Here is an 18,090-nt window from a genome sequence, read left to right on the forward strand (position 1 = left end):
TTTGTTTTCTAATGAGAGAAAAGAAGGGTATGGACTTAGAGAGGTGAGGGATCTAGAAAGAGCTGGGTGGGAAGGAGAAACTGCAATCAGAATATACTGTATTGAAAAATCTATTTTCAATAAAAAAGAACAAATACACATAATATGAAGAATTATTTAGTGATAGGTTGTATGTCTAGTTGACAAATATGAAATGAGTTCTGCGTTTGCCTTTTCCTTATCAGTTTCAGTTAAACAGACCATTTATTCATTTTTGTCATGCCCGGGTAAACAGTCTATTTATTAAATTAAACTTTTGTTAAGTTTTAGTAATGCCCCCTCACCTTCTACAAAAGGTGAGTATAATCCCGCACACAGGCTCCCTACTACTGAGCCACATCCCTGAGGCACGTGTGCATTTTTTTTCTTAATACGTGCTTCTTAAATGATCTCTTTAAAAAGTATTATTTTCACATCCTGTATGACTGTGTGTAAAAAGCAGTCTTCCTAGATTGTTTAAAACCTCTGTGCAATCTTTCACAATTTCATGCAATTTAAAAAAAAAATATGCCCAGGGACATATCCAAAGCACAGGCTCCGGTCTGTCAGTGCTTTCTGAGAGAGCTAAGACGTTTACGTTCCTGGGAAAGAATGAGAGGTGAAGAATACCATTCCATGTTTGTAGTTGTGGGTTTTCTAACATTGTGTCAGTGGCTTCGCCTCACTGCATAGCAGCTACATTGCATGGCTTCTGCCTGTGGAACCCCACCGGTAGACAGCTTCTGAAACAAGCTGTCCCCTGGATTAAAGCCCTCAATCCTGACACAGTGGTTGTTCTAGGAACACTTCCAAAGTTGCTACCAGGAATGTGTTTTACTTTTATGGTCACTTGTTCCTATGGGTAAGAACAACCATCTAAAAGGAGAAATTTTTTAGCCAATAAATATCACGTAGAATCGTTGACAGGTCTGGAAGGGTTGAGTTTGGGAAGCCCCTCCAGTAGTGACCTCAAGGATGGGGAGAGACTGGCTGTCCCGGGATTGGCAACTCTTGGCTTAATAAGGAAAGTGGGATCTCAGCTGGGTCCAGTCTTCAATAATGCAGCCATGGAACTGAGAAACCAGAGAAATGGCATCCAGCAGGCCAATACCAACCAAATGGAGGCCTTGCAAGTGAATGCATCTTTTCTTAGCTCACTTCCAGATAAAGGTTTAAGCCTGGTATGGAGGCACAGGCTTCAAATCTCAACACATAGGAGGTAGATAAAGGAATATCAGGAGTTCAAGGCCAGCCTGGCCTTCAAGAGACCCTGTTTCAAGATAGATAGATAGATAGATAGATAGATAGATAGATAGATAGATAGATAAAAGTTTCTTACAAGTAACCTGCTATGTTGGCACTCCTTGGCTGAGGAGTGCAGAGAAAAACTGACTCTTTCTTGTCAGCCTCTGTCACACACACAGTACACTAGAAAGCAGGGAAGGGAGTGGAAAAGTTTCATCCCTTTGCACTGACAGTTAATTTACTCCCATTATTGTCTGTGCTATCTAGAATGCATTTTGCTTCTTGTACTGAAGATCTTACTAGGTTTATTTTTTTTAGCCTAGTCCAGTCTGCTCTTTGGTGTCTTTTCCTTTCCAGGCAATATATTTTGATAATATTTCCCCTCCCCCAACCCCTAACAGATCCAACGTTATGTTATCTTTTTAAGGAAGGAAGGGAGGAAGGAAGGAAGGAAGGAAGGAAGGAAGGAAGGAAGGAAGGAAGGAAGGAAGGAAGGAAGGAAGGAAGACAATTAGTCTTTTAGGAGAGCAACATGGCAAGGAAACTATTATCATTCTTTTTGAGATAGTGTCTCACGCACAGGGATGCTTCTGTCTCAGACTCCAGAGTTCTGGAATTACAGGCGTGCACCACCACGCCTCTCCTTTCCATGCTTCCTGAGGTGTTGATAGTTCTGTTTTGCAGACAAACGTGGAGGCCAGCGAGGCAGAGCCACGGTAGCTGGTTGGAATGTAGCACGTCCATGCTGGAGGAATGCTGATGACCCCAGTGCTGAGGCATTGGCTTACTCAGACACCGTTAAAAGCTCCTCTCGGCAAATGTAAGCACAGTGATGAACTGCACGTGTTTCGACCGGCCACACATGCTTGCACAACAGACAACTCTGTGATGTTGGAGACTTATTTATCTTCTAAGAATTGGTTTTATATCTTGCTCTGCCAGCTCATAAAGCTGCTTAGAACCCTGATTTTTTTACTGTTGAGGAAGGGAACCTCTGACTAAGATTGGGCCGTGAAGGGTACAGCATACAGAATCCATCCCAACATCCTGTGGCCTGGACACTGTTAGGCCTGGAGACTCATGTTGACAGTGACAGTGCATATTGTTGGAACATAGCAGAAGTTAAGGCCATGGCAGGGACTGACAAGAATTAGAACTATCCAGACCAAAGAGCAAAGCCATTGCCAAATCAAAGCACAGCAGACCCAGAGGAAGGCCATAAGCCCTTACTCCTTGTTCCCCCACGCTCTTTGAACTCTTACTTGTGTCTTCTGTTGACCAGCTCCAACCACCAAGAGCTGGAATGCAAGGGAGTCCAGCCTGTGGGTCTCCAGAGGCCACTGCACAAGGGAGTAGAAAATGGGCCTGGGAGGGAGGCTGAGCTTAATAACATGGCATTCCAGTAGGATCATAGTTCTGCAGGATGCTAGCCCAGAGCGTCTGCTCCCTGTGGAGCTAATGGGACTCCTCTGCCATCACCCTAATGTTTTGTCCCTTCAATGTTTGTAGCCAGTTGTTTTTCTATCCCATTTGGTGGTACAATATGGTATAAGCTTTATATATAGGCCTGGTATTTATAATTTTCATTATTTCTAATTTTCATAATTTCTATTCATTTTGTCTCTTTGCTGAATTCCATGTCCTGACTAGTTTTTGTTTGTTTGTCCTCTCGCTTAGTTGGTTTTTGTTTTGAAACAGGGTCTGTCTAGGTAGCCCCAGATGATCTGGAACAATCTATACGGAACCAGACTGGCTGAAGCCATTCTCCACCATGCCTGGCTGGATAGTTACTCAATTTAATCAAAGATTTCCTCCTTGGACTTACTCTTTAATATCCTAGTCACATGCTTTCCTCAGGCACTGGGATGGTTTTCAGCATCTGTCTGTGTTGCCTACATCCGCTTCCTGCAGATGAGCTCCAAGCTTCTGTGGTCACTTTCTGCACCAATAGAGACATCCAGTGTCTTTTCCTGTTCTTCTTCATTCTCTGTTTCTTTTATTCACGTCAGTTTGGTTTCCCTGTTTCCTATTTCCTTACAATATTATGAATTAAATGCGGCTGTAATGGTAAGTCATAAACTGTGTGTGTGTGTGTGTGTGTGTGTGTGTGTGTGTGTGTGTGTGTTTGGGAGGGGGTGAGAACTACTTAAGATAGACTTGCAGGTTATCAGATGAAGTAAAAGCCAGGGTTGGATTTGTAACTCTCAGATCACCAGGCTTGCCTATTTGTTTCTCCCCGGAGAAGGCGGCATAGTGCATTGTGTCCACCAGTCATGTGATTCTCACTATTACCTTTTTTTTTTTTTTTTCTTAACTCCTCTCAGATTCGAAGCCAGAGCAAGGCATCAGACTCTGGGCTGTGTGAGGGGGATGAAGTGGTATCTATCAATGGCAACCCCTGTGAAGACCTCACTTACCCTGAAGTCATCAAGCTCATGGAAAACATAACAGACTCTCTCCACTTGCTCGTTAAAAGGTAAGGCAAATTTTCTGGAAGAGTTATTGTGTCTTGAAGCTAAATGGGAGTGACTGTAGGGTCTACGCATATATATAGTTACGAGGGAACCGGTGGTACTGGACAGAAAGTCAGGACAGTTAAATGTGTCAGCACAGTGTAGGAAAGCAAGTGATTCCATTCAGTGGGGCTTTCTGGCTAGTTGAGAATTAACTTGAAAATCTTTGCTGAAAATCTTAGGTATTTTAGACCACATTTTTAGAAAGATTGGTGCATTAACCATAACAGTATTGTTTCCAAGATGAGGAGTTTCTGCAAGTTCAGGATCATAATTCTTAGATTCAAAGATGAATTGAAAATGATTGAGCATTAAACCATTGGATCACACAATAATTTTTCACACAAAGATGATGCCTCGAAGACGGGAAAAGATTAAAGATAGATTTTCACTTGTCAGGACTTCCAATAAAACCATATTTGGGTAAGGAAAAGCAGGCTAGATAGAGATTTGGTGCTACCAAAGTACTATTTACAGTGTAGAAGAAATAAACAAACAAACCACAAAGACAAACATTTTTCCCCCGTTCTGTAAGTCTACTAAAGTTTTGAAGAGCTCTAGCTTCCCCCTCTGTAAATAGTCTACATATAAATAAGGAATCAATCTTTTCTACTTTTTTCCATCTTTGTGTCTTCACTGACTGAACAAGGCCAGTTTCTCTGGAACACACTTGCCCGGGACACGTTCTTCGGCTCCTGTTTCCATTATATTATCACAGGAGAAGACATTGGTTCAAAGTTCAAGCTTAGGAACCTGCCTCATTTTAGAAATAAATGGACGTGTTCTTTCTCTCCTGCTCTGAATAGCTAGACTCATGTTTTGCTTTGTTTTTTTTCTCTTAAGTATTTTGAATTTCTAAGATAGAGTTAATTGGGTTGAAGAGCTGTAGCAGTGGTTAAGAGCACCTGTTGCTCTTGCTTAGGCATGAATTCGATTCTCAGCACCCACAAGGTGTTCAGAACTGCCTGTAATTCTAGCCGTGGGGGATCTGATGACCTCTTCTGACTCTCAAGGTGACCAGGCATACCACACACACACACACACACACACACACACACACACACGTAGGCTAAACAATATCACTGTGGACATCTGGGCACATTTCTGAAGCTAAACAGCCCTCAGTCATATCACTGTCCTCTGTCTTCAGAGGACCAGAGATTGTTACCCAGAGATGGCTAGCTAACACTATTTAAAAATAAAACAAAACCCAGTCTTTTAATACCAAATCCCTATTAACTTAGATTTTATTTAAATCAAAAGAAATCATAAGCAAATGACTTTCTAGTCATACAAACTGTGAGACTGTATGTATGTATCTCCCTCTCATGTCTTCAAGAGTTTTCATCCATGTGTTTACATTTCATTTTGGCTCCCAAAATAAATATTAGCACTGGCCTGTTTTCCTGTATCCCATTCTCTAAGGCTAGAGTGAATTGAAACTACTCTCTTTTCAGAAGTGCAACTGATGAATAAACTAATTCAAAGTTATTTCAGCTAAACATCTCTGCCTTTTGGCACTCTCAAATTTGGTTAACTTTCCTACATAAGAATGAACAATTGGGGGAAGGGCATAGAGAAGAAGAGAGAGGGAGAGTGGGATTGGGAGGGGGAGGGGCTACAGCTGGGACACAAAGTGAATAAACTGTAATTAATAAAAATTTAAAAAATTAAAAAAAAATTGGTGGATTTTCTACTTCATGTCTATAATCCCAACACCTGGGAGGCTGAGACAGGAGGATCTTAGTGACTTGCAACCTAAGCTACAGCGTGAATTCCAGGCCCACCTGGTCTATAGCGTAAAGACCCTGTCTTAAGAAGTGAAACAAAGAACAGCCTAGCATGTTTCCAGAAGTGTAATTTTTAAACAGCATGTCATCAGGAGGCTTTTCAGGTGACTTCCACAGAGAAAGCAACAGTTGGTTTGATTTTTGTCAGGTTTCCCCTAGATGCAGCCAGAACTGCAGTTAGAGGTAAACATTTTGCACATTGGCCTGGAATTCCACTTCCACATAATTCTAGAGTAGATGCCTTTCAGGAGAGGAGAAGTAGGACCTCCGCCTCATGTGGATGAACCCTGCACTAACATCCTGAGGAAGCAAAAAGGGGAGAGGGGCCGCAGCTGCTTCAGAAAGTTTCCAAGCATGAGAGATGGAGGCTTGCCGTACAGCTGTTCTGAGAGTGACGCTTCTCTTACCTATGGGCTTAGAGCTTGGAGGCTTAGAAGGAAGTTATTTGACTCCTGACCTGACGTTGCTTCTCCAAACCCAACGATGCAAACCTGACTGTGAATGGATAGGTTTTTCATCAGAGAAGACTGTGGGATAGCTCTGGCCTCCTCAGCAGAGAGATAAAGAAAGTCTTGAGTACGGAGATTCTACAAGGAAAATACTGCAGGGGACAAGTGCATCTCATTTTGTCAGGGGAAGGCACCTCATATTATCAATACCCCATGACTTAGCTATTCATTGTGGCATAGAAAGGACTTCTTTTTGCACAGGAGATCTGGGCTCACTAGAGCTTAGAAAAGGACTTCTATTTTATCCTTTCAAGAATATAGTGGGTCTAAAAAGTATTTGTAGTTTAAGGTCACTCTGAAGCTGAGCTGTCCATGAGACTTGATAATGTCTAGACCAACACCTACTCCACAGGACTCTGAAGTTTCTAGTCACTGTAGCAAACATAGATTGTTGGGAAAACCCGATTTCAAATGAAGGTCATACAAAGCTACACCCGTGTTGTTGTTGTGGTTTTTTTTTTTTTTCCACAAAGACTGGATTAAAGATGGGTTTATATTTCAAAGCTTTGTGTGTGAGCGTTTTCCTTGTACTTGAGCTCTTTAGCAGCCCTGTAGATGTGCTGTCAAGCTCTGTTTTCTAATACGTTGCAGTTATTGGGAGGATTTTTATTGTTCCTTGCATGAGACATCATGAATGTAGGGAAATTCTCTGACAGACTTAATTGTTTGGGATTATTTTTGAATGCAGACCGTCTAGTGGAGCAAATGAGGCTTTGGACTCTGAAACAGAAAGCATAAACCACCAGCACCTTACACATGAAGGGCCCATGGAAAGTACCACCCTGCAGATTCTTCCAGCCACAAAGACCCAGCACGAAGACTTCTTTCTTGTTCCAGTCCAGACTGGAGTTCCCCTACCTGAGGACCAAGGAAATGATTGGGCTTATGCAGAACGTACAACCGGAGAAAAAGTTCCCCAGATGCTTGATTCCCAAGAAGGACACTTGGTAGAAGAGGTCATCTTAAAGGAAAAGGCAGGCGCAGGCCAGCCAGGCTGTGTGGTTGAGCTACAACTGTCCCTCACGAAGGACAGACAGCAGCACACCAGTGGCCCCGCAGTGGCTCTCCAGGGAAATGAAAAATTCAAGTCTCCTGACCCAGACTGGGGCTCACTACCCGAGAGGGCTGTCCACATAAACTCCATCCCTGCTCCTGAGAAAGCAGACACTTCTCTGACGTCCAGCACAGCAGTCCGGACCTCCAGCAGCCGAGAGTTGAGAGTGAGCCAGGGAAGAGACGCAGGAGGCGCACGGCTGCCCCAGGTGGAAGTGATTCTAGATTGCTCTGACAGACAGAAGGCGGAAGAGTGCAGGCTGCAGGCAGGAAGGGGGTGTGTGGCTTCTCCCGTGGAAGGAGGGCGGTCAGAAGCACCTCCTTCTCTGGTCTCCTTTGCGGTCTCATCAGAAGGCACAGAGCAGGGAGAAGATCAACGCTCGGGAAAGGATCACAGCAGACCACACAAACACAGAGCTCGACATGCCCGTAAGTCCTGCCATGGATTGGGGCGGGTGTCAGGGGAGCTGGAGTTTTAGTGTATTTTGGTAGTTGGACTGCATGAATTTTTTAGAAAGATTTTTCTTATGCCTTTTACTACCTTTAATGTTTTAATTAATGCACAAAATAACAAACACAAATAGTTCGGAGAATACCAGTCTCTGAATTGGAAGCAGTAAATTTAAACTTCATATTGGACTTGTTTTTTCTTAAACTTTATGCTTTTCATGAACTTCATTTTATCCCCAAAGATGCAGGGACTGTTAAAGAAAACCGAAGTATGCCTCTTTTTATTTGTTGAAGAACGTTCTGACATTTTGTGTTAAAATACTCTACGAGTGTTGGAAGCAATGCCGACTCAGTTTAAATGGCCAAAACAGTTCAGCCTTCCGAGGTGCCTTTGACACAGGCTCCACACTCTAATTAAAAGCAGAGCTTCATTTTTGAAAAAAAAAAAAAAAAAAAAAAAAAAAAGCAGCCTGCGGCTTGATGATGCTTGCAGAAGTGTTTGATGGACAGGGGCATGTGTGGCGCCCGGCAGTTACACGATCCCTGCTGTTGTGTAAGCCTCACTAGGTGGCAGCCCTCTTCGGCAGCTTCACCGCCTTCCAGACCTAAGTCTCCAGGGCCCTGCGAAGGCAGCTCAGTGCTCTTCCATAGGAAATGTGCTTAACCCAAGGCCTCTGCTGGCATCTGGTTTTACCTGCACTGCTGAGGCCATAGACCGGATGAGGTCAAGAATAGCAGTCAAGTGTCGTCATTATTTCTCTTGCATATGCACAGTTCTTTTTCTTTAGTTAGCTAGTTAGTTAGTTAGTTTGTTTTACCAACCTCAGGGTTTACTTTGGGGCTGCAAGGGCTGACCGGTACACAATGGCAGCGAACTTGCATGCTCGAAGCAGGACATCAGCCTTTCTAGCCCTTGTTGTTCCTTCGGGTGCATATTTTTAGCACAGCCATTTGTAGCTCTGTTGGCAAGTGCCGGCGGCCACTCCTCATGCTTTAGGCACCCTCACATACATAGCGTGTTAAACCTGAGGGTTAGGGCCGCATGTGCATATCTCTCGTGTCGGCAGTGAGCAGACAACCATGCAGCTGTTACTGTCAGTTCAGTAACAAGCTGTACCATCACTAGTCAAGAAAGAATCATTCTTTAGTAATGGCCAGATTTTGGACTATTTTGTCTGCACAAAATTTGATAACCAGGAAAACATGTGTACAGTTACCCTCCTCTTTTTTGTTGTTTAACTAATCAAGTCTGACTTTTAACAACAACAAGTTCCACACATGAAATATCTAATTCTTCTCATATCTTCCTTTAACTCAAGAGGTTAAAAAATTATTTGTGGATCATGCTCATTAAAAATGATTACAATTAAAAAAAATGATTACAATTAATTGATGCTATAAATTAACTTAGCATTAATTTGGTTTTCCTAATAAAATAAAAACGTAAACTTTTGCCATTTTAAAACTGCCAAGTTATGTTTTAGTGGTATAATTCCCACATCAGCTTCAATGTTAGTTTCAAAGTTCTCAAGTCACATAACTTTTAAGCTTTTCCAAGGCTTACACTTATTCTTTCTGTAACTTAAACAGCATTGTATTCACAGGAGCCTGCTACGTTTACAAAATTGTGTAGCTGTTGTGAGTTTATGATAGACTTTCACAGTGTTATAGTACTCTGAAATACCACTAATTAACTCAGTACTGTGCATCATTAATTCAGTATTATGACTTTATGTTAACCAAGTAGCTCAATGGAAAGATTTGTGGTTGTCAAAGTAAAAGAGAAGAAACTTAAATATTTAAATGCATTGCATTGAAACATTCAGTTCTAACATTTTAACTTTTAAATATGGCCGTGCAAAGTACATCTTGTTCTTAAAGCATGTTCCATTCCTAAAGTATATTCTTTTTAGTCCAATCATATCCTGTTAGCTGGCACTTTTAAGCCTGTTTTTCATGAAGCTTAAGAACCCTTGGGGTTGGGGTGGTGAGGTGTGATCTATGTTCTAAGTCAGCATATATAAAGCTGTGTTTATATGAGTAAATGGAACAAGATATTAGACTGTGCTATACGTTACTATTATATAAGCACAAATTTGACAATAAAAGTGGTGTAGTTCAGTGCCAAATCATGTGCCAGAACACACAAAGAGACTGGGGGGGGGGGGGCACAGGGAATGAATTAAAAAAATTAAATGAGTTAGATCTCTTATTTCTGTAACAAATTATAAGAATTCTTCATATCTCTATATATTCATTTCACTCATCGGGGATCAATGTCTGTGCATTACTCCTTGCAATTCATCAACCCAGTACAATTTGTGCACTTTCCCCAGGGCTCAGGAGGAGTGAAAGTCTGTCTGAGAAGCAAGTGAAAGAAGCAAAGTCTAAATGCAAAAGCATCGCTCTCCTTCTGACGGATGCTCCCAACCCAAACTCCAAGGGGGTGTTGATGTTTAAGAAGCGCAGGCGGAGGGCCCGGAAGTACACCCTCGTCAGTTACGGTACCGGAGAGCTTGACCGAGAGGAGGAGGAGGAGGACCAGGAAGAAGGTGACAGGGACGAAGTAGGTGAAGTTGCCTTTCTTGGGACGAGCGAGTCGGAAGTGGAGGAAGAGCTACCGTCGGACGTCGACGACGGCGACGACGCACAGGTGGTGAACTTCGACTGGGATTCCGGACTGGTGGACATCGAGAAGAGACTCGAGAACAGAGGGGACAGGATGGAGATGCTGCCGGACACCACGGGCAAGGGGGCGCTCATGTTTGCCAAGAGGAGGGAGAGGATGGAGCAGTTCGCGGCCCAGAACGAAGAGGAGAAGACGACGACGACGACGACGACGATGGCGGCGGGCGGGATGGCAGGCGGAGGCCCGGCCGCGCCCCAGATGGACGGCCTGAGGACCGTGACTACTTCTTACCGGAGGCGAGAGGAGGAATCGGCGAGGATGCAGAGCTCGGTGAGCGAGGGCGCCTTCCGGGTGGGCGTGCCGCAGCAGAACGGCCTCGGCGCGGCGCCCGAGGCCGCGGGGGCGCACAGGGTGGCCCCGACCAACCGCACCGCCAGGCCCTTCCTGGGAACCGCCAACCAGCCGGCCGCCCCCTTCTCCCCAGCGCGGGCCGCCACCAGCCCCGTCTCGGACTTGCCTGCGCCGCCGCCTTACTCTGCCGTCTCGCCCCCACCCGACGCCTTCTCCAGGGGGGTCTCCAGCCCGAGCGCGGGCCCAGCGCAGCCCCCGCCGTGGCCGCAGCCCGCCCCGTGGTCACCGCCAGCCTTCTACGACCCGTCCGAGCAGATAGCTTCCCGCGACGAGAGGATCGCGGTGCCGGCGAAGAGAACGGGAATCCTGCAGGAGGCCAAAAGGCGGGGCACCACCAAACCCATGTTTACCTTCAAAGAAACCAAAGTGAACCCCAACCCGGAACTCCTGTCGCTTCTTCAAAACGCGGAAGGCAAGCGAGGCACTGGAGCCGGAGGAGATTCTGGACCGGAAGAAGACTACCTCAGTTTGGGTGCAGAGGCCTGTAACTTCATGCAAAACTCTGCCAAGCAGAAGACCCCACCTCCCGTGGCTCCGAAGCCTGCGGTCAAGTCCTCCGCCTCGTCCCAGCCAGGAACCCCAGTTTCTCCAGTCTGGTCCCCGGGAGTGGCTCCAGCCCAGCGCCCTGCCTTTCCCACATCAAACCCACCGAACCCACCGCAGGTGACTGCTGTGTCCTCCATCAAAATAGCCCAGCCTTCCTGCCCTCCTGCCCGGCCTGCGAGCGCCTTGAACCTGGCTGGTCCCTTCAAAGGGCCCCAAGCAGTAGTAGTCAGCCACACCTACACACCCAAGCCGTCAGCACCCACACCACTAGTAAATGCTGCTCATGCTGGTGCAGGGGGACCATCCAACGAGCTTCCTGGAATGAGTGGGAAAGGAGCCCAGCTCTTTGCTAAAAGGCAGTCCAGGATGGAGAAGTACGTGGTGGATTCTGACACAGTGCAAGCCCACACAGCGCGCGCCCAGTCTCCCACTCCATCCCTGCCCGCCAGTTGGAAGTACTCCTCCAACGTCCGAGCACCCCCTCCTGTGGCCTACAATCCTATCCATTCCCCCTCCTACCCACTGGCTGCGCTCAAGAATCAGCCGCAGGCCGCCCAGGCCTCCAAAACGAGCAAGAAGAAGGGCAAGAAACCGCTTAACACTTTGGATGTCATGAAGCACCAACCGTATCAGCTCAACGCGTCTTTGTTTACCTTTCAACCCCCTGATTCAAAGGATGGTCTCCCTCAAAAGTCAATGGTCAAGGTCAGTTCGGCCCCGGCCGTGAAGCAAGCCCTTCCTCCCCGGCAGGTGGTGGTCGGCTCGCCCACAAATGCACAGGCTTCCTCGGTGTACTCCGTCCCGGCCTACACCTCTCAGCCCTTCTTTGCGGAGGCCACCTCGCCAGTCAGCGCATCCCCCGTGCCTGTGAGTGTTCCCAACTCTCCAAAACAAGAATCGGCCTCCTCCTCGTCCTATTTTGTGGCTCCAAGACCGAAGTTCTCAGCCAAGAAAAGCGGAGTCACAGTTCAGGTGTGGAAACCGTCTGTTGTGGAGGAGTGATCTTGTAGCTGAAGCTGAGTGTCCACTTTGCTTGAGATGAATTGTTTGCGGTGTTGAGTCCCCAAGAATGCTTAGCAGATCCTCAAATTATTTAATTTCAGATATGTTACCTCCCAATCCGGGTCCAAGAAGCATAATAATATGTTTTTGGGTCAAAACCCCAACACAGTTTGACTTAAAATATATTTATTTTCTTTGCACACTTAACACTATCGGCAAGCTCCCAAAATAGGCCTGTGACATTATCTTAAGTAAGCAGGGTTCTTAGATTTATGCTCTAGCCTCGAGACAGTGATCAGGGTATCCCGGCTTGGGGGCACAGCCTTTAGGAAGCCTAACAGCTGTGCCCCCATAGTGAAAGGGCTCAGATGTGGTGAAAATGTAACATGACTGAGATGCCCTTCAAGTCATTCTTTAGCTCTGTTCCTGGTATCAAGGAAATGGGAAATTTCTCAAGGACGGGAATGAGCTCCGCTCAGTCCCCTCAGGCGCCTGTTTGCTGCAGAGAAGGTCACTTGCCGGGGTTTATGAAGCTTAGCAATAGGTCCTAAGGAGAATCTTAGGCACACAGCACTTACTCTGTATTGGATCCTCTCCTAGACGGCCTCCCATACATCGACTCACTCCAAAAGACGTATTTGAAGGAATTAGGATAGGTGGAGAAATCTCGTTATCTTTAGGAATGGGTTCCCACGGCCCTTCCTGGTTTCTTAAGGAACTATTGAGTACATCTCCCATTGCCCATGGAAAGCACTTGCTTGTTTTCCGCAGCTGAGGCAAAGGGTAGCACAGTAGAATGAAGTAACGTGGAAAGGAGAACGGACACGAAGTCACACGTGACTTTTGTTTTACATTGAGAAGCCACATAATTGGGACCGGAAGGGTTACTGACCACAGGAGCTGGTGCATAGAGGCAAAACAAGAACTGTGGAGAGCCTCTCTGGGTGACCTTACAGATTTTCTTCTCGTGTTCCATTTGCTCTTCTGATGAGTGCTTCCTCCACTGTCCCTTGCAATTCTCTTCTTGCTCCTTTCTTTTCCTATTTGTATTGATGAGCCAGCATAGTTTGAACAAGGTTACCTTGTAAACTTGGATTGGTTGTATGCCATGTGGTCGTCCAGCTGGCGATGAGGTTAATGCTGCTCCTGATCGCAAACCCGAAGACCTTTCTCATATCTATTTTAAGTCTGAGTGTAACCAACCACGGAAAATGCTCAACCTGAGTTAATGTAGAGGAGTGCAAGCGATTACCACAGCTCCAGGGAAACCCCCCTGCTCTGTGCAGGGGATGTGTCTAGAGACTTCGTGTAAAGGCTTTCCTGGTTTGAGGGCACACAGTGCCATTTCAGTCTCAATGTATCCGTATTCCTGTCTTCTCTGTCACTGCCATTCTGCTGTATTCCACTATCCTATTAAAATAGCACCTTCTTCTCTGTCTGTTCATTGTATTTTTTAAAGGCTTTGGGTATGACTGTGCTCTGATCTTGATCATTTCTCTGATGTTTCTCTTATAGCGTCTGAATTTCCCTTTGCAGAGCTTCTGTTCCTTTTTTGGGAGTATCCACTGTGAAATCGTCAGTTTTAGGTATCCCCAAAACATGATGAGCAGTGGGTCAGCCCTACAATGACAGGGCTGATGGTCCCGCTTTCCTCTCTATAAAACCCCCCATTACATTTGGGGGTGATACAACTACAGGGAGTTATTTGGTCTCTAGTTGCCTTTATGGAAATCAATTAGGAAGATTCTTGTAGAATACAGGGGGCAAACCAGTCCCCTATACAACACTATTTGTGTCACTTACTGCCTGCATTGGCAGTTTGTTAAATGCTGTGTATTTTTTTTAATGGAACAAATGACAAGGGTCATTTCATATAACTTTGTCTTTTTGTTTGTCTGCTTTGTTTTTGTTTTGTTTTGTTTTGTTTTTTTGAGACAAGTTTTCTCTGTGTAGCCCTGACTGTCCAGGAACTGACTCTGTAGAGCAGGCTGGCCTTGGACTCAAGATTTCCACCTACTTCTGCCTCCTGAGTGCTGGGATCAAAGGTGGGCACCGCCACCACAGTGTGGCACAACTGCCTTCTTGACATCGCGTAAGTAAGAAAAGAGACATAGAACTCGTGGGTGCTCTGCCTCAAAGCTGACAGGTGAAATCATTGGTTCGAAAGTTCCCTGGCTAGTAGCCACTCAGCAGTATCCCCAGGTGCACAGCAGTCTGTGGTGTGCAGTAATGAGCAGTGTCCTGGTCTGACAGGTGCCCGTAGCAGAGCCGCTATTTGTAGTTCACAGCTAACACGACTATGCCCTCTTAGATCTAGAGACTGCCTGTGGGACTAGAAAAATCTCTAAGAGACACGCCAAGCTTACAGACACAGTATCTACAGTTTCTTCCAGAAGGTAGCAGGGGTCTCATATCCAGGACCACAGGGTCCGTGGGTGGAAACTAGATGGAACTCTCCAGAGGACTAAGCGTGGGAAGGAGACTAGGCCAACTCCCTGGGCAAGATGGCTTTCCTCCTCTCCTCCCTCCTTCAAGGAGCGGCCTGTGCCACCCCTCAGTTGGCGTTATGGTAGGGATGGCAGTGTAGCAGGTAGGAGTTAGAACTCCAGCTCTAACCGCTACCATACCCATTTCCATACTTGAGTCCCGGCTTTGCTTAGGTGGAGGTGGTAGGGTAGGTGGTTGGCTGGATGGGGAGTCTGCAAAAGCAGTTTCTGTTTCTTTTCCTTTTCTTTCCTGCTGGTTGCTTTTGCTTGCTCCTTGCCTCTTCCCTTTGTGTTTGGTAATTCATGAAGTGGATTTCTGTTGTCAACAATATCAGTAGTGAATCCCTGCTTGTGCCTCGTGTGGAGCACCTGAAGAACAGCACCCAGAGGCGTCCACTGGGTGCTTCACCCACTGAGGTAATCACAGCCGCTAACCGGCTGAAGGACTATGCTAACTTTTCCTTCCCAGTACCTCAGGCCTCTCTTCCCAGCAGGCACACAGTGCTGTGGGAAATCCACACAACAAGGAAGACTCCAGGAGGAAGGCAGGTAGTAAGTAAACACAAGCCCAGCGTCTCCCCATTTTATAGAGGAAATGCATTGACACCTTAACCTAAGAGCACTCACTAGCCTGTCTCTAACACTTCAGTATGTAAGGTGTTCTGTTTTGGGAGCAGATAAGACACAGTTAGACTACCCACTGTCACATTTATAGAACTGTTTTATGATGCACATTTGGGTGATCATTCTAGAGCATGTTAAAGGGCACTGTCTGCAATGATTGTTGCCAGTAACGCACATCAACAATCCTTAATATTCACAAGAGGCAGCTGATTTTAAGCACAGGCGAATGTGTCTAAGTTACAAATAGTTACTTAACACAAGCTGATGTCTTTTATTCTAGATCAGTGGTTTTCAGTCTTCCCAATGCTGTGACCCTTTAATACAGTTCTTCATGCTGGGGTGGCCACCCCAACCATAAAATTATTTCATCACCACCTTATCATTGTAATTTTGCTACTGTTAGGAACTGTAACGCAGATATCTGATCTGCAGGCTATCTGGTGTACAGCCCCGGAGGAAGGGTCACGTGACCCCCAGGTTGAGAACAGCCGTTTTGGTTAAAGCCGACCTCTCTCAGTGTAGAACAGTGTAGAACATCGACAGCCTGTTTTCTAGCATCAGTGGTCGCCTCTGCAATGTCGAAAACAAACAATCCTCTTCTAAAGGGATGGATTAGCTTGCGAGGCTTCGTTCCTGTTTACAGTCGCTGGGTTAAAGGATGCTAACGGTCCTTGTTACCTCTGAAAGCGCAAACCTCGCTGAGGCACTACCAATAAAGCCCACAAGAGCAGCAGACTCATGGTCGTCAGTGCTTGTGGGGTGCCCTGCCAGTCCTTTAGTACAGAGCCCGAAAGCACCCACATTCTAAGGGTGAGTTCCTGGTGTCAGCAGGACTCTCTCTCAAGTCCCCACCAGCCAGGCGGGAAGGGTAGTTGAAATCAGAGTCATCAAGAAATGACTGTTTGCTGAAAGGCTTAATCCTTGACATGCTTTCAGAATGAAGTGTGGAGAACACGCTCAACTCTTGCTTTTAAAAGTATACATACTATACATATATGTATGTATGTATGTATGTATGTATGTAAATTCCTACAACCAGTGTTCCCAGAAACAGTGACCTTCGGTGGTCTTAGGTCCCATCTGGACTCTGGTGGGACACCAAGACTTTTGTTAACACTTCAAAGCTGTTGGTGGAGTCAACAAGTGTTCTGGGAAAATGCCGGGGTGAAATTCTTCTCTTGACTTCCTGCCAGAGTTGGCCTCCAGCCACAAAACAGACCAGCGCATTCCCATAGGACCCAAACACCAGGCAAAGTGCTGACCAGACGCCATACATCACCCTGTGAGCTTCCATCCCCCACAGGAGCACCAAGACACAACTGGTTCCTTGACACGTGAAGTCGGTTTCCGGGATTTTTTTAAGTGTGCGTCTGTCTGATGCGTGTACACTAAGCTACCACTTGGCACTCGGATAGCAGAGAACCTCTCAGAGGCCAGTGAGTGAAGAGGATTTTAATTTTAACATTGTCCAATCAGGGTTTAGCGGTGTCTTGTGCACACAGATGCAGGTTCCCGGGTTCAATCCCCCAGACTGCAGTGAGGAGAAAAGTCAAGTCCTGTTAAACAATTATCTGATTACTGAGTTTGTGAGATGGTTGTCAGCTAACGGTGCAATTCAAGGGTGAGCAGAGGCTAGGCTTGCACTAGCTCCTACAAGCGTTTGTTTTGTTTTTGTTTTGTTTTGTTTTGTTTTTTCATTATGGGCACGCGTTAGTTTTTTGCTTTTATTTTTTACTTTTAACTTGTAAAGATCCTGGTCGTGGTCTTTGTTTATCTCATTCTTGCCCTGTTTGTATACACTCAGAGTGCCTTATCACTGCCAAGCTGTTAATTCAGAGTCCCTAAGCCTACACACTCTCTCTTTCCTCCCTCTGCCAAAGGGAACACTCGGAAATGTTCAAAGCACACTGCAAAGATCTGACCCCACAGTTTCCGCCTCCTCTGCTCCATAAGAAACGTTCCTGGTATGTTCGTGAGAAACAGATTAAAGTCAAAGGACTGTAGTTGACCCGGCATGAAAAAAAAATTGCGCCTTGTAGGCATAAACAGAAAAATGCTCTTCTTGGAAGTTGACATCAAAGAGTGCTGTGTCTTGTTACACGTTATGGGGGAATGGTGTTTTCAAACACCAAATGAAGGAAGACTTATAGTCTTTATCAGAATGGCAGTTAGGGATGGAAGCTGGGGCAGCCATTCACAGGGATGGAAGCTGGGGCAGCCATTCACAGGGATGATTCAGAGGGTGTCACAGCTTCTGAGGACTAGAGTGAAGGCAGAAAGTAGAAGGGACAATTAACATACTAAACATCTGCTGTATGTCAAGAAGTCTGTGGTATATTTTATATAAACTGTAATGATAAATACTTACCTTTCCAAACCTTTAGCCCTGAGTCCGCTGAGTGTCTTTCATTCACTATCCTTTGGACCAGGAATCTAGGTAAGGGAGGTAAAAGCACCTTTTATGCCCGTTTTATGGACTGTGGATGAGATTCTAAGGCACAAAAGCTAGAAGAGGCCTTGCCCTAGGTCATACACTGAGATAGCATGCCATGGATAACTCAGTGTGCAGTTTGCCTTTTTTTTTTTTTTTCATTAATTATTTGTTCATTTTACACAGGTTTTTTGGGGGTTTTTGCTTTTGTTTGTTTGTTTTGTTTTGAGATAAGGTTTTTCTATGTAGCCTTGCTTTATAGACCAGGCTGGCTTCAAACTCACAGAGATCTGCCTGCCTCTGCCTCTCCGAGTGCTGGAATTACAGGCATGCTCCACCGAGGCTGTTTGTTCATTTTACATCCCAAACACAACCCCACCCTG

At 45.7% G+C, this 18,090-nt stretch overlaps 1 protein-coding gene across 3 annotated transcripts in view; it reads left to right on the forward strand.

The window, feature by feature from the left end:
* Positions 1–18,090, forward strand: part of Synpo2 (synaptopodin 2) — a 148,134-nt gene that overhangs the window by 104,267 nt on the left and 25,777 nt on the right. The window contains exons 1-4 of one of the 3 annotated variants that reach the window (XM_060392800.1): positions 1,959–2,083; positions 3,588–3,739; positions 6,764–7,557; positions 9,915–12,136. In XM_060392800.1, the coding sequence (XP_060248783.1) occupies positions 3,699–3,739; positions 6,764–7,557; positions 9,915–12,136 (3,057 nt within the window). In that variant the 5' untranslated portion in view covers positions 1,959–2,083; positions 3,588–3,698. Of the gene's footprint in view, positions 1–1,958; positions 2,084–3,587; positions 3,740–6,763; positions 7,558–9,914; positions 12,137–18,090 lie in introns of those variants that run through there. The other 2 variants (XM_060392799.1, XM_021654043.2) reach the window with 2 other exon arrangements.

The sequence above is a fragment of the Meriones unguiculatus genome, chromosome 10, assembly GCF_030254825.1.
Source record: "Meriones unguiculatus strain TT.TT164.6M chromosome 10, Bangor_MerUng_6.1, whole genome shotgun sequence".
Taxonomy (NCBI): Eukaryota; Metazoa; Chordata; class Mammalia; order Rodentia; family Muridae; genus Meriones; species Meriones unguiculatus.